Raw genomic sequence first — 25,395 nt, 5'->3', positions numbered from 1 at the left:
GCTGCATCTCCCAGTCTTGAAGGAGTGGCCTTACGTAGAAGGTGCCTTTTGGGGCCCAGGTGTTCAATCTCGCCCTGGTCACCAGAACCAGGCACTCCAGGGATATCCCGTGTATGGGCTTTGTGTGCCCTTCTGATATGGCTAGGTAGAGACTGCTGTAGCGTACTGGTGGGCAGGACTAGTCCTGGTTCAAGTGGCTGAGAAGCCCAGTCACAGCCATTCAGGGCATGATGTTGGGTAAAACTGACACCTTCCCCACCCCAGCAGGAGCTGCTTTGGGGGGCTATCATTTTGTCTTAGGCTGCCTGCCAGGTGTAGCTGAGCAGGAACCACTTTGGATGGGTACCTGCCAAAGTATGCTCTTGGGCAGGGCTGATCCATGGGTAGGGGGAATACCAAGTGGGGTAAATGGTGGTAGCAGGGCACATGGAAAGTATCAGACATGGTGCCTACAAGCACTTCCATTCCTAGAAAATGTCATTATAGATCCCTACCCCTCCTGCAAATACCTTAAAATTAGTTAATAACTTTCCTTCACATATGGCCCAGGTGTTTTTCAAACTTTTGCCTCTGTATTGGGTCTGGGAACAAGTGAGTTTGTGGCCTCGCCCTTTAAAAGCAGAGTCTCAGGGTCCTATAGTCCTTTTGCTATCCTGGATATAAACCCCATTGATTTTCATGTCCAGACATTATTGGGGTTCATCTTTCCTATACAGGCCCTTTGGTTAGGGATGCCTAATGTGGGACTTAAACCCCTTGATCCTCGGGAGGACCTCCATATTTGTGATTATTCCTGCCTTTTGTATATTGCTGTTCCAGGTGTCTGAATATTGACTAGACTGTGCCTTTGCCCCTCCTACCTCTCGGAACATGGCTTTTTATATTTTTAGTTGTGGAAGGGCTGTTTTGCTAGTATTCAGGTCATTCTCCAAGAGTTCGTCTATATTTAGTTGTAGTTTTGGTGTGTCTGTAAAAAGAGGTGAGCTCAAGATCTTCCTATTCCACCATCTTGATCCCCTCTCCAAAAGCATGTTTTAGCAATAATTATTTAAATGATCTTAAATAACCAGTATGTTACCAAAAAATGCAGCTTTTTACCTCTGCATTTTACTCAAAGGAAGGTAAACTCATTCTCCCTTATGAAGTTTCCAATGAGATTTTTTATAGCCTTCATTTTTAATTTTTTTCCAATACATTTCAACAGTATTTCACATTTGAAGTGGATTTGCCATTTGATTTGTGCAACAGGCTGTGAATAGAAAACTTAACTCATTTTTTTTATTATGAAATGAGATGGTTCATTTCTTCATTTTTTAAGGTCTTCTCTAAATATTTCAAACTAAATCTTAAGACTAAACGGTATTTGACTAGGCAACTTTTCTTAAGACATAAATTTTAAGAAATTGAAAAAAGAGCTTATGTTATTGCACTTCCTTTAAATTTAATGAACATGTTATTTGAACCGTAATCCTCTTGTTACTTTCTGAGATACAAGCAATTTTTCTGACATATTTTGAGGGTTCTCTGTGTGAAAGACAACATGAAGATTTACAAATACAATTAAGCTATGGATTCTATCTGATGTTTAGAAAGAGAGACTTACACAAAAACAGCCAAAATAGAAGGTAGAATTTCATAATTGCTCTTATAGTCATTGGAGCACGAGAAAGAAGAGAAATTTTGACTGAGGGTGTCAGAGAGGTCTTCATGGAACAGGACGTATTTTATCCAGACTATAAGAGTACAATAGGATTTGAGGATTAAAGAGACAAGTAGAAGATTTCATGACTAAAGGAACAAGCATGCTCTGGGACCAGTGAGTAGTTTTGACATGCTTGGACACTGCTCTCTCTTGTCTGTCTAGACCAGCATGTTAGTAGATAAGATCAGAAAGATGGACAAGAGTCATCAAAAGATACTTGGATCAAATTGGAGTTATCCTGTAGGCACAAGGAAACTTAAAGAATTTCAAGTTGAAAATAACATTACCATAATTTTGCTTTTAAAACTAGGGGGGAAATAGATGGAATTGTTAAAATGTAAATGGAAACATTTTTTTGGTTCCTGTCCACCTTTTATTATCCTTATCCTCATAGTGGTTCTTCCTACTTCAATCTCAAATAGAGAAAAATAAGAGAAGGGAATAGATTTTTAAAGTAAGGAGGCAAGAAGAGAAATGAGCAAGAAGCAAAAGAATGACTTCTTAACTTAATTCTTCCTGTGGTGGTATTTCCTAGTTGCAGAATGTATAATACGTTTTGTAAAAACCATACAGGTTGTTATTGGCAAATATTCTTGTAAATTTTATACTTGTTTCAGTAAGTTGTATTCTCAAGAAATATGTTTTTGGGGGTTGGCGTCTTCTCACCACAACCTTTGCCAGAGGGGCTGCAGCATCATGACAGTCTCCAAAGCAAAGCCGCGAGTGACTTCCTTGGCTGCAGGCCCCGGTGGTGGATGTGGACAGAGTGGGCCGAAGAGGCAGCCACTCTCCTGGAGCAGCCGGTACGCAAGGACAAGATGGTGAGCGGTGTGAGCACGAGGCCCCCAGGGGTCTGGAGCACACACAAGGTGCACCTCCCTGTCCTCCTGGAGTGCTATGAGCCCCTGGAGGAGCCAGCACCTGGCGAGAAGCCCAAGAGGAGGTACCTGCCAAGCTGAAGAACTATAGCAAGAATGTTGGGAAGGTCATCAACAAAGGAAGCCACTACATGATCATTGCCTGCCCAGCTTCGCTGTGGTCTACCCTGCCCTGTTCGGAGTAGTCACCAGCCTGGTCTCGTTCTTCTGCCAAAGGGAACTGCGAGGGCAAACACACACAAATAGATGAAAGCTCTGCTCTGGAAGCTCTGCGAGCTGTGCGAATCCAGGACCATTTCAGACCTGAACCCACAAAATCCTTGGAGGAAAACAAGGTGTCTTCAATGAATTGGATGAATGTTATGAACGAAATATCCCTGCCCATCCTCTGAGCTTTTCATGACTAGCACACAGGTGGCTCTGATGGACAGTCCCACAGAGAATTAGGCCCACCTTAGGTTTGGTATTCTAGTGTGCTAACCCACAAGGGCTGGCATGGAGGCAGACACTTGACATAGGGGAGCACTCTGGGTGGGTGGCAGAGTGGTGATTATAAGGGAGAAAGGGAATTTTGACCTGGGCTAAGATGATCTGTTATGTTCTGGAAAGGTCACCCTGACACGGCGCTACAGCCCTTGGCTGCTTCTGTTCTGGGGGCAGCAAAGGAGCTGTCTGTCAGTCATGCACCCCATATCCTGCCTCTACCCCTTTGTCACCTGGAGTTTAATTATGGTCTTGAGAAGAAGGAAGGAAGGAAAATCTCTTTGAAGGTGTGATGCTTTGAAAACTGTTGATGATGGGCATGACTGCTTAAAGCAGATAAAAACTTGTGATTCCCATCCCCCTCCCCCATGACACAAATGTGCAGTAGCGGTGAAGGAAGGAGGGAGGTCAGACGCACGCTGGGTTGAAGAGGTCGCTTGAGCAAGTGCTCCTGTCATACTCAGCCAGCCCAGTCTGGCTCTGTGTTTGGAGCTGTACACCTCAACTGCTGGCCATCATCACCTACTCCTGACTGTTCATCACCTTTACACCAAGCCACCAAAGGCCCTTTGTCTTGGGAGAGAGGGAGACACTATGCCTGCAAGGAAAGTGTGTGATTTGGGGAAGGAACCAGTAAGTAGGAGACAGGTGTGCTGAAAGTCAAAACAAGAAAGACGGTGAACAGGAGGAGTGGAAGTAGGACAGCCAGGTCTGGTTTATGAGCCCTGGGGAATCTTAGTTGGGCTGGATTTCAGTTCTGTGCAGGGACAAGGGATGATGGGTGGCTACAGGTGCTTTAAATCCCTCTGAAGCCCATGAGCTCTCACTGACTGCCTTTGTAGCATCCTTTCCTCTTTGATGCTACCAAGTTTGTCTACATCTCACCTGGATTCAGAGAGCAGCGCCGCATGGGTCCTGAGCTGGATGTTCCACCAGGACAATCCAGAGACTGCCATTGGACCATTGGCCAGGGAGGTGAAAGAAAGAGGAGACTCCTTTTAACATACCCCTCCACCAGCCTTTGTGATGGGCCACAGTTCTGTTTCCAGAATATCCAGAAGTCCAAATAATTGTTGCTGATCAATCTGTAGGGTTGGTAGCAATACCTGCATGTTTCCCTAAGTTTCCCAGGCCTTGCAAAGAAGGCCTCAGTGCTCATGCTTCACCGCTCAAGCCAACCAGGTGGCACCAGCATGTGGAGAAGGTGGATGGGGAAGAAAGACAAATGTACAGAAAAAGGAACCAGTGTAGGAGAAAGTTGTAGCTAGACATTCTGGAGGCTCATGTTGAAGATGAACTTGGATCCAGTTCTGCATCATTAATATTTGTGAGGAAAAGAGAAAACAGTCTTGTTTTAACTCAAATGATGAAAGTTGATAATGGCACATTTTCATATATGTAAGGTAACTACAGCTTGCCCAGACATGCTGAGACTCGGGGAAGAGATGTAAGTGGAAGAAAAAGTCAAACATAGTTTAATGGGAGAGCCAGACCTTTGTGGCCCATGGGTGATGGGAGGAAGCAACCTGTGGTAGGCTTGGAGGATGTCCCTCCCCAGTGGCTCAGTGATGCTGACATACCCCAGAGAAGACTACTGAGTTCCCGTGGGGGAATGGAAGTGTGACCCAGAAAGGGACCAGAGCCGCTGAGGCCTGTCTGGCAAAGACCTTCCCTGTCCCAGCCCCAGAATGTAGACATACCAGGCCAAGCACATTTGGCCCTGAAATTCGAATAGTCTGATTAAGAATTAACCTAGAAATTTCATTAGTTGGAACCTTACAGGAATTGTCCCATTTCTGTGTACAGATGAAACTTGTCCCAGCTGTCACTGAGTGCTCATTCTCCCCCTGACAGGACATCCATGTTGCAGGTTACCTTCTTGCCTTTTTCTCTGTCTTTAGTCTTTCTTTCTTTCTTTTTTTTTTTTTTAATGTCCAGTTCCACACCCTACTGCAAATTAAATTTTTTTTTTTTAAAGATTTTATTTATTTATTTGTCAGAGAGAGAGCGAGCGAGAGCGAGCACAGGCAGACAGAGTGGAAGGCAGAGTCAGAGGGAGAAGCAGGCTCCCTGCGGAGCAAGGAGCCCAATGTGGGACTCGATCCCAGGACGCCGGGATCATGACCCGAGCCGAAGGCAGCTGCTTAACCAACTGAGCCACCCAGGCGTCCCGCAAATTAAATTTTAGAACTTTGCCTTTACCCACTTGACAAAGAGTGTTTTATATACTTTTCTTGTCCTATTATGTAAATAAAACCCTCAATTTGTTTAAAAAAAAAAAAAAGGAAGGAAGGTAGGAAAGAAAGAAAAGAGAAAAAAAGATGTTTGGGTCATTTCTAACAATTCTGTAGGGTTAGTATCCTATTAAATTGAGGGAATGAACATTTAACTTATTAATTTAGTAGCTTACCTGTTATGAAAGGTGTTGTGGAATATTTTACCCAATCCTTTGGCAACATATTTATTTACTATGTCTCAAGCACAGTCTTTACCCTCCTGGAGTTTATAGTCTAGGACGGAAGAAAGATTTTTAAACAAGTAATTATAGTTATTTAATCAAGGATCCCAATAAAAATATGAGGGGAAAAATAGGATATTAGGAGAGCATGTATCAGGAGACTTTGGGGATTTAGGAAGTCTTTCCTAAGGAAAAGATACTTAAGCCACAACCTAAAGTCATAGTAGGTGTATTCTAGATGAACAGATGGTATAAAGGCCTGAGTTGGGAAGGAGCTTGGCATCTTTGGAATTAAAAAGGCAGGGACGGGGGTGCGCTGGTGTGTAGATCAGTCTGAGATAAGATAGAGAGTTAGGTAGAGGTGGGAAGATGAGGCCACATAGGGCCACACAGACTTTAGATGTCATCTGAGTACAGTGAGTAGCTATTTAAAACAGGGTTTTACAGGTGCCTGGGTGGCTCAGTTGGTTAAGCGTCTGCCTTGGGCTCAGATCATGATCCCAGAGTCCTGGGATCAAGCTGTGCATCAGGCTCCCTGTTCAGTGGGGAGTCTGCTTCTCTCTCTCCCTTTGCTGCTCCCCCACATGTGCTCTTTCTCCTTCTCTCACTCTCTCTCCCACTCTTTGTCAAATAAATAAAATCTTTAGGGGTGCCATGGCTCAGTGGGTTAAAGCCTCTGCCTTCGGCTCAAGTCATGATCCCAGGGTCCTGGGATGAAGCCCCACTTCAGGCTCTCTCTCGGCGGGGAGCCTGCTTCTCCCTCTCTCTCTCTGCCTGCCTCTCTGCCTACTTGTGATCTCTCTCTCTCTCTCTCTCTGTCAAATAAATAAATAAAATCTTTTAAAAAAATAAAATCTTTTTTTAAAAAATGTAGGGTTTTATATATAGGAGGAACATAGTCATATTTGTTTTAAAATGATTATTCTGGCTACAGTGTGGAAAGAGAAGGGAAGCAAGAAAAGAGATGGGGCAACTAGTTAGAAACAGTGTAGGGAGGATTTTGTCATGGACTTGGTTGGTGCTAGGGGAAAGGGACAGATAGAGGAAGAAAATCATCAGACTGCACTAGGTCAGGGGGAGGACACATGAAACTCAGCTTTCTGGTGTGTGCTGCTATTTGGATTGTGGTTACATCCGTGAGATAAGAACCATGTTTGTAGGGAGAATATTGTGTAATCAATTTTGGCCATGTTAGGTTTGTGGTATATACGTGAGACACTGTCATAGAGATACTGAGTAAGCATTTGGATATGTGGAAATGGAACTTAAATTTAGGTATGGCCAGGTCTAGGTTTTATGTTTTAGATGAACTCTTCCAAGTACATAACATACCATGGTATAGTGAAAGTATGGAATCAAGAGGTAGTAAGTGCCAAGTGCCTTATGAGAAATTTTGACAGACACAAATAGATCCTCTGGCACGTGTTGTCTCCATAAAGTGATGGTTCTTTTACAACAAGTTGATTTTAAGAACTGAGATTACATTCCTGGATCTTGACAAAAGAATGTTTTGCTCTGTTTTTGTTGATCTAGTTTGATCGTACTAAAAAACCAGCAGTCAGATTGCCTGAAGATCATAGAATAAAATCTGAAAATAAAGATCATGAGCAACAGTCTCCTCAGGATGGGAAAGTTGTTCCTGATCGTTCCACAAAGCCAGTATTTCCCCCTCCAACTGCCATGTTAACAGATGAAGAAAAAGCTCGTATTCATGCAGAAACTGCTCTTCTAATGGAGAAAAACAGACAAGAAAAAGAACTCCGAGAAAGGCAGCAAGAAGAACAAAAAGAGAAACTGAGGAGAGAAGAACAAGAACAAAAAGCCAGAAAGAAACAAGAAGCTGAAGAAAATGAAATCACAGAAAAGCAACAGAAAGCAAAAGAAGAAATGGAAAAGAGAGAAAGTGAGGCCAAGAAAGAAGATAAAGAAACTTCAGCAAAGAGGGGCAGAGAAATAACAGGAGTAAAAAGACAAAGTAAAAGTGAACATGAAACTACCGATGCCAAGAAGTCTGCAGAAGATAGGGGCAAAAGGTGTCCCACCCCAGAACTGCAGCAAAAGGCGGTGGGAGATGTGCCCCATGCTTCGGTGGCAGGAGATTCAAATTCAGGCAAGGTAAGCAGAAACAAACAGTACAAACTGCCAAGTAAGTGAAATAAATTGTTAGATAAAAAGATGGCACCAGGGGCATTCCATAAATAGGGTGGACCTTTTAAGTGATTTTTTAGTGGGTGATAGATTTGTCCTAATCCATCTACATTTGTAGTTCACCCACTCCTTTGATTGACTGGGAATGGGATTGCTTTTATGTCTGTGAAATGCAGTTTTTTTTTTTTTTTTAAAGATTTTATTTATTTATTTGACAGACAGAGATCACAAGCAGGCAGAGAAGCAGGCAGAGAGAGAGAGAAGGAAGAAGGCTCCCGGCTGAGCAGAGAGCCCGATGCGGGGCTCGATCCCAGGACCCTGGGATCATGACCTGAGCCGAAGGCAGCGGCTTAACCCACTGAGCCACCCAGGCGCCCCAAATGCAGTATTTTTTTAGCAATTGAGATAACTTGCTGCATTCTTCATTTTTATGGAATTTTTTTATCCAGAAAATTTTTATCTAGAAAAAAGTTTTTTATCTAGAAAAAAATGTAAATATAACCTCCCTCTCAGTGTGAAGGAGTTAGGTGTCAAATGTGTATATGATAGAGCTTGTATCTGCTTAGAATATGTCCAAAATGAGTGACATCTAAATGCCTTAACATTTCTCATTGTGTATAGTGATTTTTTGTGGTCATGTCTATGGCATTTTGTTTGTTGCTTCATCTAGTCAAAATACTGGCAGTAATCCCATTAGTGTTGCCTTTTTTTGCCCCTGGCTACTCCCCAAGATTGACTCCCATAATTTGGGGGAACATTTTTCATTGCTACTCTTTTCTAACCTAATGGTATCATATGTGCTTTTTTTCCCCCCTGTATTATACAATTAACGAGGCTTTTCCCTTTTGAACAACAAATATGTTTTTATAATAACAGGAACAGTTATAGCCCTTTTTATGTACACATAAATGGAAATACATTTTTGGTAGTGTAAAAATGACTTCAGATAGAAGGCAAAAATACTGTCTTTACAGAATGTCAATCTTTATAACTTCTGAAGCAGCAGTTCAGGCACAGACCAGAATTAAGAATTCATATTAATGGCATACTTATCCAGGGACACTTACCTAGTAACCTTAACTATCAAAAATAAAGCCCTCTGGGCACCTGAGTGGCATTGTGCACATCATGATCTCAGGGTCATGAGATTGGGTCCCACATTAGGCTCTGTGCTGGGCATGGAGCCTGCATAAGATTCTCTCACTCCCTATCCCTCAGCCCTTTGCCTACCCCACTCACATCATGCATGCTCACTCGCCAAAAAAAAAAAAAAAAAAAAGTGTGTGTGTTTGTGTGTGTGTGTGTGTGTATCAGTATCATACAGAAGCCTTCTAAACACCTAAAGTTAGAGAAATGAAGCCCATGTACTAAAATGTTGTCTCACTTTATTCATGGGAGACTCAGAATTGTTGAGCTGTTACAGTTTAAGTATTATTCATTGAGTAGCTATTATATATACACCAAGTGTTTTTCCTACATTATCTTATCCTTCTAATGATAAGTCCATGAGGTATTCAGTTTGGAAATAAAATTGAAGCTTGGAGGTTAAGTATTCTGCCTAGGAGCCCATGTACAATAAGATTCCAAAGCCACTTCTTCTCTATCTTGCTTCACTTGGAGGCACACAGTCCTAAGAACTTAAAGCATTCATGTTTCTGGGGCCTTTTAGTATAGGTGCCACACTTGATCTTAGCCAAAAGGCCGAGAAGCAATACAGGTGCCAAATACAAATCTAAATAGCTCTACAAATCTAACCTTGAGATAATCACATTAGTCTTTGATGTTTCCTATAATATATAACACATTGAAAAAAGTTATTATATACATATATATTACATATTGCGTGCTCTTTTAAAAGTAAGCAAAATACGTAATTTATTTTGGAATAAATTTTATTAAAATTGTCACAAATACTTAGAAGTTTTTATTTTACTGTAGTTATTTTTTAAATAAACTGTAAAGTTCAAGTGAATTTTTAAAGGAAACTATGATAGATTCCAAGAGGATATAAAATGGATTTTGTGCTTTTGAATATTGTTCTGTGTGAATACCCCATAATCTATTCATTCTCTTCAATATGTTCATTTTGGGAGAACATGACCACTTTGAAAGCAACCAAATCATGTGAGATTAAAATAAAAGGACAGTGTTCAAGGGGCACCTGGGTGGCTCAGTCAGTTGGGCGTCTGCCTTCAGCTTGGGTCATGATCCCCGGAGTCTTGGGATCGAGTCCTACGTTAGGCTCTCTGCTCAGCGGGGAGCCTGCTTCCTCCTCTCTCTCTCTGCCTGCCTCTCTGCCTACTTGTGATCTCTGTCAAATAAATAAATAGAATCTTTAAAAAAAAAAAAAAAAGGACAGTGTGACAGTGTTCAAAGGAGGTCATAGTGAATATACACTGATGACCAGCAACACACTTGGCGTGTATCATGAGTCAGTGCTTCCCTATCCACTGCGACTTGCACACTTCCCTCTCCCACCGCATTGATTCATCAGTTTATTTTCTCCTTTATCTTTAGTGTTGGGAAATCCCACATGGGGTCTATCACCTTTAATTAAAAATATCTACTTTGACAATAAAACTAAATAAAATCAGAGATCTCTTTTTTTTTCCTCCTATTATATTTTCACTCTGATGGATTTATTTGTATTAGCTAGTGATTGACCAGCAAGTCTATCATGGAGGATAGTTTGAGTTTTCTTTCACTTCTGAAATTTTAACAATTTTACAGCCTGCTAAGATTAAAGGGCAACCAGAAAGTGGAATTCTGAAAACTGGAACTTTTAGAGAGAATACAGAAGACACTGAAAGAAATAAAGTAAGTGGTAGTTTGTTGAGTGCGGGGAACCTATGGGTTATAACCATGTGGTTGTCTTTACCATGTTGTCATCCTCCATCTTAAGGTCTGCTTTCTGAGGAAAAGTAGATTTATCTTCCGTAACTGTGTTTTTGTTTGTTTTTTTACATGATTGAGCCATTTATATGCTAAGAGGAGTAGATGTTTATCTTCCTGTTTAAAGTACAATAGTGTATTCTCATTTTATGAAATTAGAAAATACCTAGACCTCACTATGTGATCCACCAATTCTACTTCTAGGTATATACCCAAAAGAATTGAAAGCAGGGTCTGGAAGAAATATTTACACACCTGTGTTCATAGAAGTATTATTCACAATAGCCTGATAGCCAAAGATTGAAGCATCCCAAATATCTGTCCACAGATGAATATATAAATAAATATGGTATTTACATACAGTGGTGTATTATTCAGCCTTTTATAAATGAAGGAAATTCTGACACATGCTACAACATAGATGAATCTTCAGGACATTTTGCAAATGAAATTAGCCAGTCACAAATAGACAAATACTGTATGGTTCCATTTATATACGGTGGTTGCCAGGTAGATGGAGGAAGTGCAGAGTTGTTTAATTGGGTGCAGAGTTTCCATTTTGCAAGACGAAGGGAGTTCTTGAAATTGGTTGCACAGCACTGCAAATGATGCTTAATACCTCTAACCTATACACTTAAAAATGGTTAAGATGACAAATTTTGTTCTATGTGTTCATCACAATTTTAAAAATACTTAGGTCTTATATATTTTTGCCTTTGTTTTTATTTGAGTTTTATTGAGGTATAACTTGCATACCATAAAATCCACCCATTTTTAGTTTACAGTTCAGTGATTGCAGTTTAAATTACAAAACAAGTATTAACCCGGGTTTAGAACATTTGAAATTTCTTTTGTCCTAAAGCCACAGACAACCATTATCTACTCTGTCGCCATAGATAGGTGACTTCTGGGCGTATCATTTAAATTGTGTGTGTCTGTGTGTGTGTGTGTGTGTGTGTGTGTGTGTGTGTGTGTGTGGTGTCTTTTGCATTTGTCTTTAGCTAGTATAATTTTTTGAGATTCATCCAGTTATAATGTGTACAGTTTATTACTTTGTATTTGATGAATAGTATTCCCTTATGTGGATATCTCACATTTTATTCATTCACCAGTTAATGGATATTTGGATTGCTTCTGCTGCTTTTGGGTTTTTATAAATAATGCTGCTGTGAACATTTGCATACAAATCTTTGTTTGGATATATGTTTTCATTTCTTTTGGGTTGATAGCTAGCAGTGAAATTGTCTTTGTGTTTGTGTTTTTTTAAGGAAACTTTAAAAACCACCATCATTATGGGCTTGTGCATACACACATTTCTCTTCCTTTTGCGAGCAATATTTGGAATTTGAAACCACATGTAGTTAGTTCCTCATTTTTAAACTTGATTTTAAAAATATTAAGGGGGGGGGCACCTGGGTGGCTCAGTGGGTTAAAGCCTCTGCCTTTGGCTCAAGTCATGATCGCAGGGTCTTGGGATCAAGACCCAGGTTGGGCTCTCTGCTCAGCGGGGAGCCTGCCTCTCTGCCTACTTGTGATCTCTGTCTAGTAAATAAATAAAATCTTTTAAAATTAAAAAAAAAAATTAAAATATTAAGGGCAGCCAAGACAAGGCTTAAATGTTACAACTTAAGGTAGCTTAAGTTTGTATATGGGACAATTTACTATTTTTTAAATTTATTTATCTTTTTTTAAACTAGGCTCGAGAGCCTTTGACAAGAGCACGAAGTGAAGAAATGGGAAGGATCGTACCAGGACTGCCTTCAGGCTGGGCCAAGGTAAAACTAAAAATTAGCACATAAATAAATAACATGGTCATGTGTTCTTATTTAAAAAGCTTTTTTTGTTGTTTATTCTATATCCTCTCTAATGCAGAGTCAGTTCTGTTTCTTCATGATGGAAGATATAGCTCATTTCCCTAATTACAGCATGTTTATATTTCTCAGTATATCCAATCTGAGCTGCTGGCTACAATATATGAGAGCAGATCTGGCATTTGTCATTTAGAAACAGTTTATTTAATACCTAAAGTTCTTTGGAAGTTCTATTATAGAAGTAATTATTACCATTTTATCAAATTATTTTAATCCAAAAGTAAGTTTAGCATTGGAGTACTTTTGAGTGACTTTTTTTGTTTGTAATGATCATTGTTCTTTGACCTGTTTTTTGTTTTTCTCTCTTTTCCATTTAAGTTTCTTGACCCAATCACTGGAACTTTTCGTTATTATCATTCACCCACCAACACTGTTCATATGTATCCGCCGGAAATGGCTCCTTCATCTGCACCTCCTTCCACCCCTCCAACTCATAAAGCCAAGCCACAGATTCCTGCTGAGCGGGATAGGGAACCGTCCAAACTGAAGCGCTCCTACTCCTCCCCAGACATAACCCAGGCCATTCAAGAGGAAGAGAAGAGGAAGCCAACAGTAACTCCAGCAGTTAATCGGGAAAACAAGTAAGTTTGTCCTAACTCTTAGAACTAGAATAATCTGCTATATTGAAAACTTCTTCTCTAAACATACCAGTTTATTAATAGCAGGGAGTCAGAAATTTCTGAGGATGGCTATAGCGGCCATTGTTATTTAGCATAGAGGGGAAAAATGAGAGGATTACATTCCTTGGTTTTTATCTCAAATGCTAACCTAAATATATCAGGGAAGATTATTATAGTAAGTATTATTGTGGATATAAAAGAAAATACATTATCATATTTTAGGGCAGCATGGTATAGACTACCTAGAAGTTTTTCATAAATCTCCCGGTCCCTAAATTCCTCTAAAGAGGAATTTTTGAGTTTGTCTTGTTGCAGGTCTCAAATTCCAAACTTTTTTTTTAACTTCACCTGTACTGTGGAAGCAAACTTAAATAGTATTTGAATAACAGGTATTGTGTGTGTCAGCTGCTCATCCTTACTCTGTTCCCTTTTTCTTCATTGCATTTCTGCTGTTCACAAGTAGTGAGTGATTGATCGGTAGGTTCAATTAATTTTCCCAAACCAACATCTCATTTAGATGTATTCCTGGTGTGATCTCTCCAATACTCCTGGCTTATGATTTGATAGCATTATGAGACGATAATTGTCAAATCTGCCTATCACTTCTAATGCTTACTTTTAGGGGAAATGGATAGATGGAAGTACAAATAAATGGGTTTATATTAGGACTCACTATTAAAACTGGTAAGAGGGGTTCCTGGGTGGCTCAGTCGTTAAGCATTTGCCTTCATTATCCCAGGGTCTGGGATGGAGCCCCACACATCTTTGGGCTCCTTGCTCAGTGGGAAGCCTGCTTTCCTTCTGCCACTTCCCCTGCTTGTGTTGCCTCTCTTGCGGTCTCTGTCAATTAAATAAAGTCTTTTTTTTTTTTAAATGGTAAGATTTAATTCTTTATTGAATCATCATTCTTTTTTTTATTTTTTAAAGATTTTTATTTATTTATATGACAGAGATCACAAGTAGGCAGAGAACCAGACAGAGAGAGGAGGAAGCAGGCTCTCCACTGAGCAGAGAGCCAGATGCGGGACTTGATCCCAGAACCCTGGGATCATGACCTGAGCTGAAGGCAGAGGCTTTAACCCACTGAGCCACGCAGGTGCCCATGAATCATCATTCTCATTAAAGTTTGTTAACTTGAGGATTTTAAGTTTTTGAAAACAATCACACATGCAGTATTTATGTATTTTTATATGTATGCAACAGAGGAGTACATGCATGCATACTTGAGCATTCATGTAAAGCATGAAGCTTAAGCATAAAACACATGTAAAGAAAAGCCGATTGAAACATGGTTTAATCTGTTCTTAATATTTCAGGATTGAAAGTATGCTTAAAATCACTAATAAAAAAATAAGATTTTTCTTAATGCTGTAGCAGTTCTAGAAGCTCTGCATATAAGTCCAATACACTACATAACAAGTCTTAAAGACATTCTCTAGTCCAGTGTTGTTCAGTATGGTAGTGGTTGTTTAGAATTATAGCAGGTGTAACTGAGGAGCTGAATTTTTAATTTCACTTTAAATTTAAATAGCTCTCTGTGGCCAGTGGCTACCACATTGTCAGCACACGTTTATGTTTCAGATAATGGTACCCAAATAATCCCTGTCTCTTGATAGCTATTCTACAGTAATAAACTTTTTAGTCTTTGTTTGGCATTCTGGTTGAGTTCAACATTCGGTAATGCTAAACTTCCTAGGATTATTTAAAGGAATTCGAAAGAGCCCTCTCTACCAGAAGACGCTACCTGTTCATGAGAAGCCAGGGAAATCTGTCTCAGGGTGTAAGAACCATTGACGCACATAAGAGGTTAAAGGTACTTGTTTCTTGGGAAGATCACAGAATATAACCGGTGTTACCTAGATAATAAATGTGTTGTAAAACCTAGTACCTTATGACTTGTTGGCTACCATTTGTAGTATGAACCTTAATTTTAGATGCAGTGCAATTGAAGACATAATGTACATTCTTTCCTCAGGCCAACATGCTATCCTAAAGCTGAGATCACAAGGCTTTCTGCTTCTCAGATTCGGAACCTCAATCCTGTTTTTGGAGGATCTGGACCAGCTCTCACTGGACTTCGTAATTTAGGAAATACTTGTTATATGAACTCGATACTGCAGTGCCTATGTAATGCTCCACATTTGGCTGATTATTTCAACCGAAACTGTTACCAGGATGATATTAACAGGTAAAGAAATTTTCTACTTGTTGCAGTGTAGTATTAAAAGGGTGATCTAAGTAACACTTCCTTACTAACCAGCTTCAGAGAAGTTAAATTAGGAAAGGGGAAAAAACATATTTATTCTTAAGAAAAATGTGAGAAAAGCCTCCTCTGATTGGTAAAGGACAGACAAGAGAGGAGCAGTGCACAAAGGCAGAACCTCCGTCATAAACTGAAGTCTTTTGAGGAGGAGGAAGAGATAGGGCAGGGTTCACAGCCCAAAAGAAGCAAGTTGTGGCAGGGTATAATCAAAGTAAGATTCAGATGAGTATTTGGTAATAAACCTCTGAATAAATAAATAGGGTTAGGTTCCAGTATATGAAGAATTTAATATTGACCTCAGGAACCCACTGTACCTTAACTTAAAAAAAAACAAAAAAACCTTTTTTTTAATTTTTTTTTTAACTTTATTTGCAAAGGTCAAATTTGTTGGGGCATAAAGGTGAAGTGGCTGAAGAATTTGGCATAATTATGAAAGCCCTGTGGACCGGACAGTACAGGTATATCAGTCCAAAAGACTTTAAAATCACCATTGGGAAGATAAATGACCAGTTTGCAGGATATAGCCAGCAAGATTCACAAGAACTGCTTCTGTTCCTGATGGATGGTCTCCATGAAGATCTAAATAAAGTAAGAAATCTGATTTTTCTAAGTTGTAAAGACTCTTTAGGGTTGCTCAACACTAATTTTTATAGCAATTCAAAATTGTAGTTGGGAATTGTTCAGTGCTAGTTTATTCAAATCTCGCAACTTTGTACTAAGGCAGGGAACTATAAAACAAATATATCTGATAGGTCTAATATTTTAAAAGAAATATATAATTTACATTTGCTTATTAAAATGGTAGGCTGTATTGTGAGAAATTAAAAATATTAAAAAGGAGATAACTGTGACCACATGTATGTGAAAGTAAATCATAAACACAAATTTTATAAAAGATTAGCTGTAGATCACCTGAATGTCTTTATTATTGTATTTTTCTATATTTTTTGTATTTGATATTTTTATCCTTCTTTCTTAAAATAAGAATTACCTCATATAACCAGAGGACTCACATGAAAAGTTACTGAGGCACGTATCTCTCAAATACCTTTGGGATCACTATTACCACTGAACATATATATATGCACACATATCTATATAGATATATACACACATACATGTACATGTAAATAAATATTTTGTATACATGTATATATGAATATATATAAAGTATGTATGTGTATTCATCCATGACCTTAGGACAATAGAAATCCTATCTAAGATATCATCTCTTCAAAAGTAAAATTTTCAACATAAAAAAAAATACATTTTTATTTAAATTTTTTATTTTAATTCCAGTTAATATTAGTTTCAGGTATACAGTATAGTGATTCAGCACTTCCATACATGACCCAGTGCTCAACATGACAAATGTACTCCTTAATCCCCATTCCTTAATAAAATACATTTTCTTAATTTGTTTTATAAAATAAGTCCTGTGAGGCGCCTGAATGACTTAGCTGGTTAAGCATTCGACTCAGGTCATGATTTCATGGTTGTGGGATCGAGCCCCACATTGGGCTCTGTGCTCAGTGCAGAGTCTGCTTCACATTCTCTCTCCCTCTCTTTCACACACACTCAAATAAATATGTACAATATTTAATAAATTAAAATAAGTCATACCCTACTGATAAAGTAGGGATACAGGGAGGGGTTTTAGCTAGAATTTTTTGTAATACTTAATGAGATTAGAACTTCTTCATGAAAGGAGGCAGAAGTATTTAAATCTGCAAAGTATATGCCATATAGTCTTTCAATTTTGTATTTAAATGTTGACTTTGAGATAGTAATATAAATTTTAATATTAATCTTATTTCCAGGCTGATAATCGGAAGAGACATAAAGAAGAAAATAATGATCATCTTGATGACTTTAAAGCTGCAGAGCATGCTTGGCAGAAACACAAGCAGCTCAATGAATCTATTATTGTTGCACTTTTTCAGGGCCAGTTTAAATCCACGGTACAGTGCCTCACCTGTCACAAAAAGTCTAGGACATTTGAGGCCTTCATGTATTTGTCTCTACCCTTAGCTTCTACAAGTAAATGTACATTACAGGTAAGCTTGAGGGGAAATGATTGTTGAATAAATGCTCTTTATATGCATACAAACATATACTTTATTCAGCAATTTCTGCTCTTTACTTTTTACATAAACGTTTTATAGGTAAAAAATTTTAGGGGCGCCTGGGTGGCTCAGTGGGTTAAGCCGCTGCCTTCGGCTCAGGTCATGATCTCAGGGTCCTGGGATCGAGTCCTGCATCGGGCTCTCTGCTCAGCAGGGAGCCTGCTTCCTCCTCTCTCTCTCTCTCTGCCTGCCTCTCTGCCTACTCGTGATCTCTCTGTCAAATAAATAAATAAAATCTTTAAAAAAAAAAAATTATGTCTGATTAGAAAAACTTAAAGATTTTTTTTAAAGTTCTCCTTTTTAAAAGGTATTTTCCTATTAAATATTCTTTCAGAATTGATGGTTTTTAAACTTTACACTTTGAAGAAGTTTGAAAACTGTATATTGATCTAATTTAGGCTCACTTTTGTAAGAATTTGTTCTATCTGGAGATCAAATAAATAACTCTTTTCCTCACACTAGCGTAATTTAGCTAGCTTATTGATATGTTTGTGTTTGCTTTCTCGAGAATGTCCTTTCTTCCAGCCATACTTCCTGAGGCATCAGGTAGAGGGCAGATACCCAGGACTGCTTCCCTCACCACAGGCAGCACTCACTACGCACTGCACTCTCCTTACTGTCGGCTCTTCCCTCGGGGTTCCCCACTAGGTCCTAACCTTTATGAGGGGACTGTTTACTTTGTTCACTCTTGGATCCGTCCTGCCCGCAGAGTAATTTCTAGAGTAGATGCCGAGTGATACAGTGAAGAAATGAATTAATGAGTAACTACTACTTGTTTTTGCCTCCAGGATTGCCTTAGATTATTTTCCAAAGAAGAGAAGCTCACAGATAACAATCGGTTTTACTGCAGTCATTGCAGAACTCGACGGGATTCTTTAAAAAAGATAGAAATCTGGAAACTGCCACCTGTGCTTTTAGTGCATCTGAAACGGTAAAGGAAACAAATTTTTCTATAATATTAGATGAAGGAATTCTAAATCCTTCAAGTAATTTTGTTGTACTGCCTGCTGAGGATGCATTAGAAAGGAAAATTATCTCATTAGGGAAATAAGGCAGAAATGAGGAGACTCTTGTTCCTTAGTGTTTGCAATAACAGTGCAAAATGTTAACATAACTTTTATGTAATTTCAGTTTTTTTTATTTCAATTTTTAGTAATTGAAATTACTGTATTTCAAATGTGGAATTTTACATTTATAAATCAAATAAAAATAGCCAATAAAATTTATCAAACACTAAACTAAAAAAGATTTAATCATGTGCTGAAAATGAAATATAGACTGTTTCAAAGATTTATTTTAGAGTGAGCATGCACCTGCAGAGGAAAAGTCTTGAGAAGCTTGAGAGTCTTAGACTCCCCCATCAGCATGGGGCTCAACCTCATGACCCTGAGTTGAAATGAAGAGTCAGGCACTTAACCTAGGTGCCCCTTAAATACAGGATTTTTTAAAATGTAGTCTTAAAGATGTTAAAGATGCCATTGTTGGGTGCAGACCTTTTTGTCCAGATTTTTCCAGCCTCTGAGAAAAACCTGACCCTATAATAGAAGGATGAGAGCAGAGAGTTATAAAACATGTCTCAGTCTTTTGATTTTTTTTTGTCTTTATATATAGTCTATCCATGGAGTGATAACTACGAGTCATTATTTTCAAAAACTGTCAAGTTTCATCTTTTTATCGAGAGCTGTAATTTTTGTTTCAAAGAAAGCATTTCTATTATTATTTGTTTCATTTTGTATTACTGAAGATTCTTTGGCGGATACCATTTCAGCATTGATGTGTTCAAATTCCTCATGTAAATTTTCTAACAAAAGCTTGTTACATCAGTTTTTCTCTTGAGGATTGTAGAGGTATAGAGAAACATTCTTTAAATGATTATACGTTTGTTTTCTTAAAATTTTTAATGATGCATATTCTTTGCAGAATATCTAAAAATATAAATGGTTCAGAATTCAGTTTGAAAATTAATTCATTATTAATATTGTAATAATATATATTATTATATGTAATATTATAACATACCAGTATTTTGGCGTTTTGAGTATGTCAGGACAGTGGAATGCCATTACAGTTTGTCCCTGCTATGCCGAAAACGTATTCCTGTGAAATCTTTCGTAAGCCAAAATGGCAAAAAGCAAAGAAGCAGTTAACCATTAATTTATATGGAAAGTCTTTGAACATTTCCAGACCCCAAAAATAACCTTCTCTTGGGCTTTTTGTAGGAAAATATCTTGCAAACAGATTCACAGTGTAAGTCAAGATACAACACAGATGCGAACAGTTCAGAGCTGCGGCATGATGCCGAATATTCTGGGCAGGAGCTTGTGGGGCCACTCTTGCTGCTTGGCAGGGCACCTGCTGCCCCCACCAGCTTATTGCAAAACACATGCTGCTGAGCTTTTCACCTTTTTTCTTAAAGGCAGCAAACCTCTTTAGATTTCTTTTGGTTAGCAAAAACAGGTTCTAATCCAAGTCTTTTGTAAAACAAAGCAGTGTCACGCCAACTTTTGAGGAGGAGGTGGGGAGTCCTGTGTAGTCTGTGTGTTTGCAGTTTCCAGCTCCAGTGTGCCCAATAGTACCATCTTAAATGAGAGTTGCTCTCTTCAGTTTCTCTTTTGTATTTGTGTAGTGACTGGCATTATAAACTTGGGACATTATAGCTTGTTGCCTTTGTAGACCCAAAGGCTTAGGGATCAAGGAACCAAGGTAGGAGTAGGACTCTGTCTTTACTCCCCTTAGCTGTTTGACTTATTTCATATCTGTATGCCTCAGTGTTCTCGTTTGTAAAGTAGAAATGAAGCCACACGTCTTTACAGGTCTTTCCACTACTGAAATTCCGAACGTGTTTGAAATGGTTTATGGTCCTGGCTAAAAATCTAGAATGTTAATGAATTAAGAGTCCTTCTGAGATTTTTGGTCTGTTGGTATAATTGCTGTCATGTTTTGCTCTGCAGTTTTTCCTATGATGGCAGGTGGAAACAAAAACTACAGACCTCTGTGGACTTCCCATTAGAAAATCTTGACTTGTCACAGTATGTTATTGGTCCAAAGAACAATTTGAAGAAATATAATTTGTTTTCTGTCTCAGTAAGTATCTTGTCGAACTTAATATTTTCATATTTTGCTTACAAAGAAGAGGTACAAGTGGTTCCTTACTTCATAGGAAAAGAACAAAGCTTTTTTTAAGAACAAAGCTTTAAATTGAAATTATCAACATATTCTGAATAACTCAAACTGATTTTCAACCTCTTTTGGCACAGAATCACTACGGTGGGCTGGATGGAGGTCACTACACCGCCTATTGTAAAAATGCAGCAAGACAGCGGTGGTTTAAATTCGATGATCACGAAGTTTCCGATATCTCGGTTTCTTCGGTGAAGTCTTCGGCAGCTTATATCCTCTTTTATACTTCATTGGGACCACGAGCAACTGATGTAGCCACATAAAGAGAAGTAGGTTTAAGCTAGTTGTCTTTTAAGAAGCTACGCAACACCACTCTTGACATACTTACAAAGATACTGGATAGCTGTAGCTGGCCCTATAGAGGAATTCTAGGACAGTGAGGGCTGTGTTACTATCACCATATATTTTAGGTCAGTGCTATTATCGAAAAACTGACTAATAATATTTAACAAGTATCGCAGTAAGCACTCCTTACAGGTACCATTTATTTCAAAACCTTTATAGTTTGCTCCAAAGTTAAAGTACTTAACTAGCTAAGCATTATTATTCTATAGCATTCTATTCTAAAAACCATTATATCTTTATTTTCCTTTTCACTGTTATGGCCTTTTCACATTTCTAAATCCCAGCTTGATCTATGAATACTCTAGAATGATGTAAAGCAGATAGGAATGTATGTGTATATATTTATTGCACACTTGCACATCAAATCAATGTACATAATATAATATGTGGTTTTTTTGTGAAGCCTAGAACTCAGAGGATCGTTTGTTTTTCTTTTGGCCTATTCTGAGTAACTGCAGTGCTTTCTTAGGGAAATGACAGGGCAAAGCTATTTTTTTGTTGGCTTTGGGCTGTATTTGTGCACTAAATCTTTATTCTAAAAAAATAAATGGAAACTTTTCTTTAATTTTTTAAAATGAGAATTTTCATTTACACCTACATTAAAATCTTAATGAGAAAAATAATTTAAAACCCTGTAAGTGTTGTTTTTAATTTTATATTAGCAAACCATTTTAGACACACACACACACTTGATCCTACTATATTGACTGAATATTTAGTTCACTTATACTGTTGCATGAGGACCTGACTTTACTCTGCCTTCAACTTGATCCAAAACTGCATATAGCACTTGGGATTCTCAGAGTTGGAAGTCAGAGTTAAAATAGAAAGTCAGGAGTCAGGCACGACTGCAAAGTGAACTACATTAAGAACCACATCTTTACAAAATGATGTATTCAAAGAGAATTTATGATTTACCTCATGGACTCAGTTGCTATAGATGAAATAAAAACTCTCCATATAAAAATAAGATTGTAAAAGGTACTTCTGAAAGATGTCACTATTGGTGGACTGTCCGGGAAAGGATGAAAGGATGGGTTTTGAATTGTGAGGTTGGCAGCCTTTCATGTTCTGCAATTGGTCTAAGAGACTGATTAGAGTTCTTGACTAAGTTGTCTGATTAATTTCTTAAGGTCACAGAGCCACTTGAACTTACTTTGGTTTAGCGCCACGAAGTCTCTTTGGAAAATAATTTGTTGGATATATATAATTGAGATACTCTGATAAAAAATTTCACCTTAATAAACATTGAATTCTGAAACCTGAAATCTATACATAATTTGCAGTGCTTTGAAGGCCCCCATTGAGTAGCATTTCATCATTTTCATGCTGCCTTTTTCAGTAAGCCCAGACCTGTCTGTCGTAGAGCTTTATTATGTAAAAGGGCACATAATATACCAGAAAGACTTAAAAATGCCAGTGATGCAAGTAAGTTGCAAGAGTTTAATGACAAAGCAAAACTTAAGTACCAGTTTCTGATCGCTTGTTTTGCAGTTTCCAGGAAATACCCTTTTTCCTAGCTTTTGCATTTTGTTATAGGTATAGAAAAGGGCTGGCAGCTGTAGAACAGGAGATAGGCTGTAGCAGTTTGAACTGAAGTATCTGGAATCTCACTGACTCGTGTGTCATCAAAGCTATACCAGGCCTGGGTCACTGAGTTCTTGCAGAAAGCAGTATAATGGCCACCATCCAGGTCACCGAAGTGGTTCTAGGGGAAGAAGTAATGTCAGACTTAATATTCACATGCAAATAACTCTACTGAAACAAAACAGTAGGGCCAAAAATATTCTTCATAATTGTCCCTTACACTAAATTAAAAGGTAGTGGTGATAGTGTTAAATCCTACATATGGCCTGACTGCTATGTTACTTTTCATTCATTGAACTGCTTATAAATTGGGCCCATTGACTATGTAAAGAGTCTGTGAATGAAATACAATAGTGTTTGGCAGCATTGAATATTTATCATTGAATACTGAGCACCTACTATACATAGACTGTTAAAGACTAAAGGAAATTGTAAAATAAGAAGAGCGAGCTCTTTCCTAAGTGAGCTTACAGTTTAATTTTGAAGATAGGCTAAGGAGAAACATGAAAAAAAGACAGTTAAACAACTGCATGAGGAACTTGGGCAGCAACACCCCCCCACCCCCGTCATGGAACATCCGAAGAAGAACCTGTTCCATTCCCTTCCCCATATCTTTCACCCCGTAAAGGAATGTGTGAAACAGACACCACAGAGCCCCACTTCACAGAAGGTGGAGGGTGAAGAGCAGGGGTAACAGACCAGTTGCCCATGGGCCAAATGTGGCCTGTTGTCACGTGGCCCGAGTTAAGAATGCATTTCATAGTTTGTTGAAAAAATATGTTTGAAAAAATATTTTGTGACATGAAAGTTATATAAAACTCAAATTTCAGTAAATAAAGTTTTATGGGAACACAGCCATCCTCATTCATTTTATGTTTCTCAGTGGCTGCTTTCACACTACAATAGTAAAGCTGTATAGTTGTGAGAGAGACCATGTGGCCCATGAAGCCTAAAATATTTACTATCTGGCCTTTTACAGAGTAAGTTTACTGACCCCTGGTATAGAGGGGGAAAGATGGATTTTTTTTTAAGGTTTTATTTCTCCGAGGGAGGGAGAGAGAACAAGCAGGGGGCAGCTGCTGCAAGGAGAGGGAGAAGCAGGCAGACGCTTAACCACCAGAGCCACCCCGGCATCCCAGAAAATGGATCTTTATAGTCCGTTCTGACTGTAAAGTCAGGTCTAATACTATATAGTGACCTTAAGGAAATTACTTAAACTTTCTGAGCTTTAATTTCCCCACCTATGAAAATGGAGTAGTAAGACATGTCTTACACAGCAGGTGTCTTTGATATTACAGAACTAGCATGTAGGAGGTACTTAAAAATGTTCCCTTAGACCTTCATCTTCCCTACCTCTCACAGTACAGGTTACAGAAATATCCCAAAGCTGACACTTAAAAGATCCAAGCTCGGGGCACCTGGGTGGCTCAGTGGGTTAAGCCGCTGCCTTCGGCTCAGGTCATGATCTCAGGGTCCTGGGATCGAGTCCCACATCGGGCTCTCTGCTCAGCAGGGAGCCTGCTTCCTCCTCGCTCTCTCCTGCCTCTCTGCCTACTTGTGATCTCTCTCTGTCAAATAAATAAGTAAAATCTTTAAAAAAAAAAAAAAGATCCAAGCTCTAGTCCTGGTCCTTGCCCTGTGACCTTAAGCTGATATGCTTCAGCTTCCTTATGTATAAAATGGTGCCCATGAGAGTGTGATATAATTTGATAAAAAAACATCTGGTGGATATGTAGTGTCCAGAAGACGAAGTATTGTTTGGAACGGATCAAACTGATCACAGCTGGATGTTACATTCAGTTTGGATAACTTAATGTCAAAAATTTTTTTTGACATAAATGAAGATACAACATCTTTTTACACTTGAATTTCCAGCAGTTACAGAAGACAGTGTGAAATCCTTAGTTACAAAACTAAGGGAAGTTGGATAAACTTGGTAAACACCCTTTGAAATCCATGACTGGTATTGAAAGAGTTTATGGTGAGAGTAATCCCCAGGGGCCGACAACAGGAAATAAAAGAGCCAAATATTTGGTTGATGCCATGACTGCCTGGGTGTAAAGACCATTCCTCTCTGGAACGTAGGGTGCATGCGTTTCAAAGGTTACACATGCACAGGAGGTGAAGTCTTAGGTTTCTGCAAGCGGGGGCGTTGGACTGAGAGCCACACGCATAGCCAGGATTCTTACGACACTCACCCTCAGTAAAGGATAAACTGTACTTGTCTTAGCTTATGCTCTTGGTGCAGAGAGTCAGTCATTCCTAGAATTTGTGGGCACAGACTTACTTGAGATTCAAAATTATGCTACCTGCAATGGCCTCAGAAGCCTGTGAATTTATTTTGGGCGTTATTTTGAGAATTATTTGAGTGGCATATGGCAAAAGAAGAGAGAATTACATTCTATTTCCAGATAGGTGTGCTTTAATTCAGGCTGTACGAGATCCACACATAGGAAAACCAGAGTGATGTTCCACTCACGGTTCAGAATTCCAGAACACACATGGAAACAGCCCTCTGTGAGTAAGAGTCAGAAGGCAATAAAGAGCATGATTAACTCCCCCTCCCTAGGATTACATAATGGATTTACCAAACAGAGACTACCAAAAAAGCATGTTTAAAGTGATAGACAGGGGCACCTGGGTGGCTCAGTTGGTTAATCTGCCTTTGGCTCAGGTCATGAGCCTGCGATTGAGACCCGCATCGGCCTCCCTGCTCAGCGGGGAGCCTGCTTCTCCCTTACCCTCTGCCGGTAGCTCTCCCTGCTTTTGCTCACTCTTTGTCAAATAAATGAATGAAATCTTAAAAATAATAATAATAATAAAGTGATAGACACTTAAGGAA

At 38.8% G+C, this 25,395-nt stretch overlaps 2 protein-coding genes and 1 long non-coding RNA gene across 4 annotated transcripts in view; 1 reads left to right on the top strand and 2 right to left on the bottom strand.

Moving 5' to 3' along the window:
* The window catches only part of USP8 (ubiquitin specific peptidase 8), a 74,111-nt gene extending 52,515 nt beyond the window's left edge, over positions 1 to 21,596 (top strand). Inside the window, exons 11-20 of one of the 2 annotated variants that reach the window (XM_082734782.1) lie at positions 7,055 to 7,636; positions 10,400 to 10,486; positions 12,259 to 12,336; positions 12,751 to 13,013; positions 15,028 to 15,240; positions 15,693 to 15,903; positions 17,136 to 17,372; positions 18,230 to 18,372; positions 20,393 to 20,525; positions 20,699 to 21,596. In XM_082734782.1, coding sequence (XP_082590908.1) covers positions 7,055 to 7,636; positions 10,400 to 10,486; positions 12,259 to 12,336; positions 12,751 to 13,013; positions 15,028 to 15,240; positions 15,693 to 15,903; positions 17,136 to 17,372; positions 18,230 to 18,372; positions 20,393 to 20,525; positions 20,699 to 20,884 — 2,133 coding nt within the window. In that variant the 3' untranslated portion in view covers positions 20,885 to 21,596. The remainder of the gene's footprint in view (positions 1 to 7,054; positions 7,637 to 10,399; positions 10,487 to 12,258; positions 12,337 to 12,750; positions 13,014 to 15,027; positions 15,241 to 15,692; positions 15,904 to 17,135; positions 17,373 to 18,229; positions 18,373 to 20,392; positions 20,526 to 20,698) is intronic. The other variant, XM_082734783.1, reaches the window with a different exon arrangement.
* LOC309866833 lies at positions 4,936 to 7,409 on the bottom strand. The gene is made up of 2 exons (XR_014312821.1): positions 5,225 to 7,409; positions 4,936 to 5,013 (listed from the first exon to the last, which is right to left on the bottom strand). It is a non-coding gene; the product is annotated as an uncharacterized lncRNA (long non-coding RNA).
* USP50 (ubiquitin specific peptidase 50) overlaps positions 15,808 to 25,395 on the bottom strand; it is a 48,820-nt gene continuing 39,232 nt past the window's right edge. The window contains exons 7-8 of the mRNA XM_082734818.1: positions 22,436 to 22,674; positions 15,808 to 15,894 (exon numbers count right to left, since the gene is read on the bottom strand). Of these exons, the coding sequence (XP_082590944.1) occupies positions 22,483 to 22,674 (192 nt within the window). The 3' untranslated portion in view covers positions 15,808 to 15,894; positions 22,436 to 22,482. The remainder of the gene's footprint in view (positions 15,895 to 22,435; positions 22,675 to 25,395) is intronic.

This window comes from Mustela nivalis (assembly GCF_964662115.1).
Source record: "Mustela nivalis genome assembly, chromosome: 6".
In the NCBI taxonomy this organism is placed as follows: domain Eukaryota; kingdom Metazoa; phylum Chordata; class Mammalia; order Carnivora; family Mustelidae; genus Mustela; species Mustela nivalis.
This window is presented reverse-complemented; position numbering and strand designations above follow the sequence as displayed.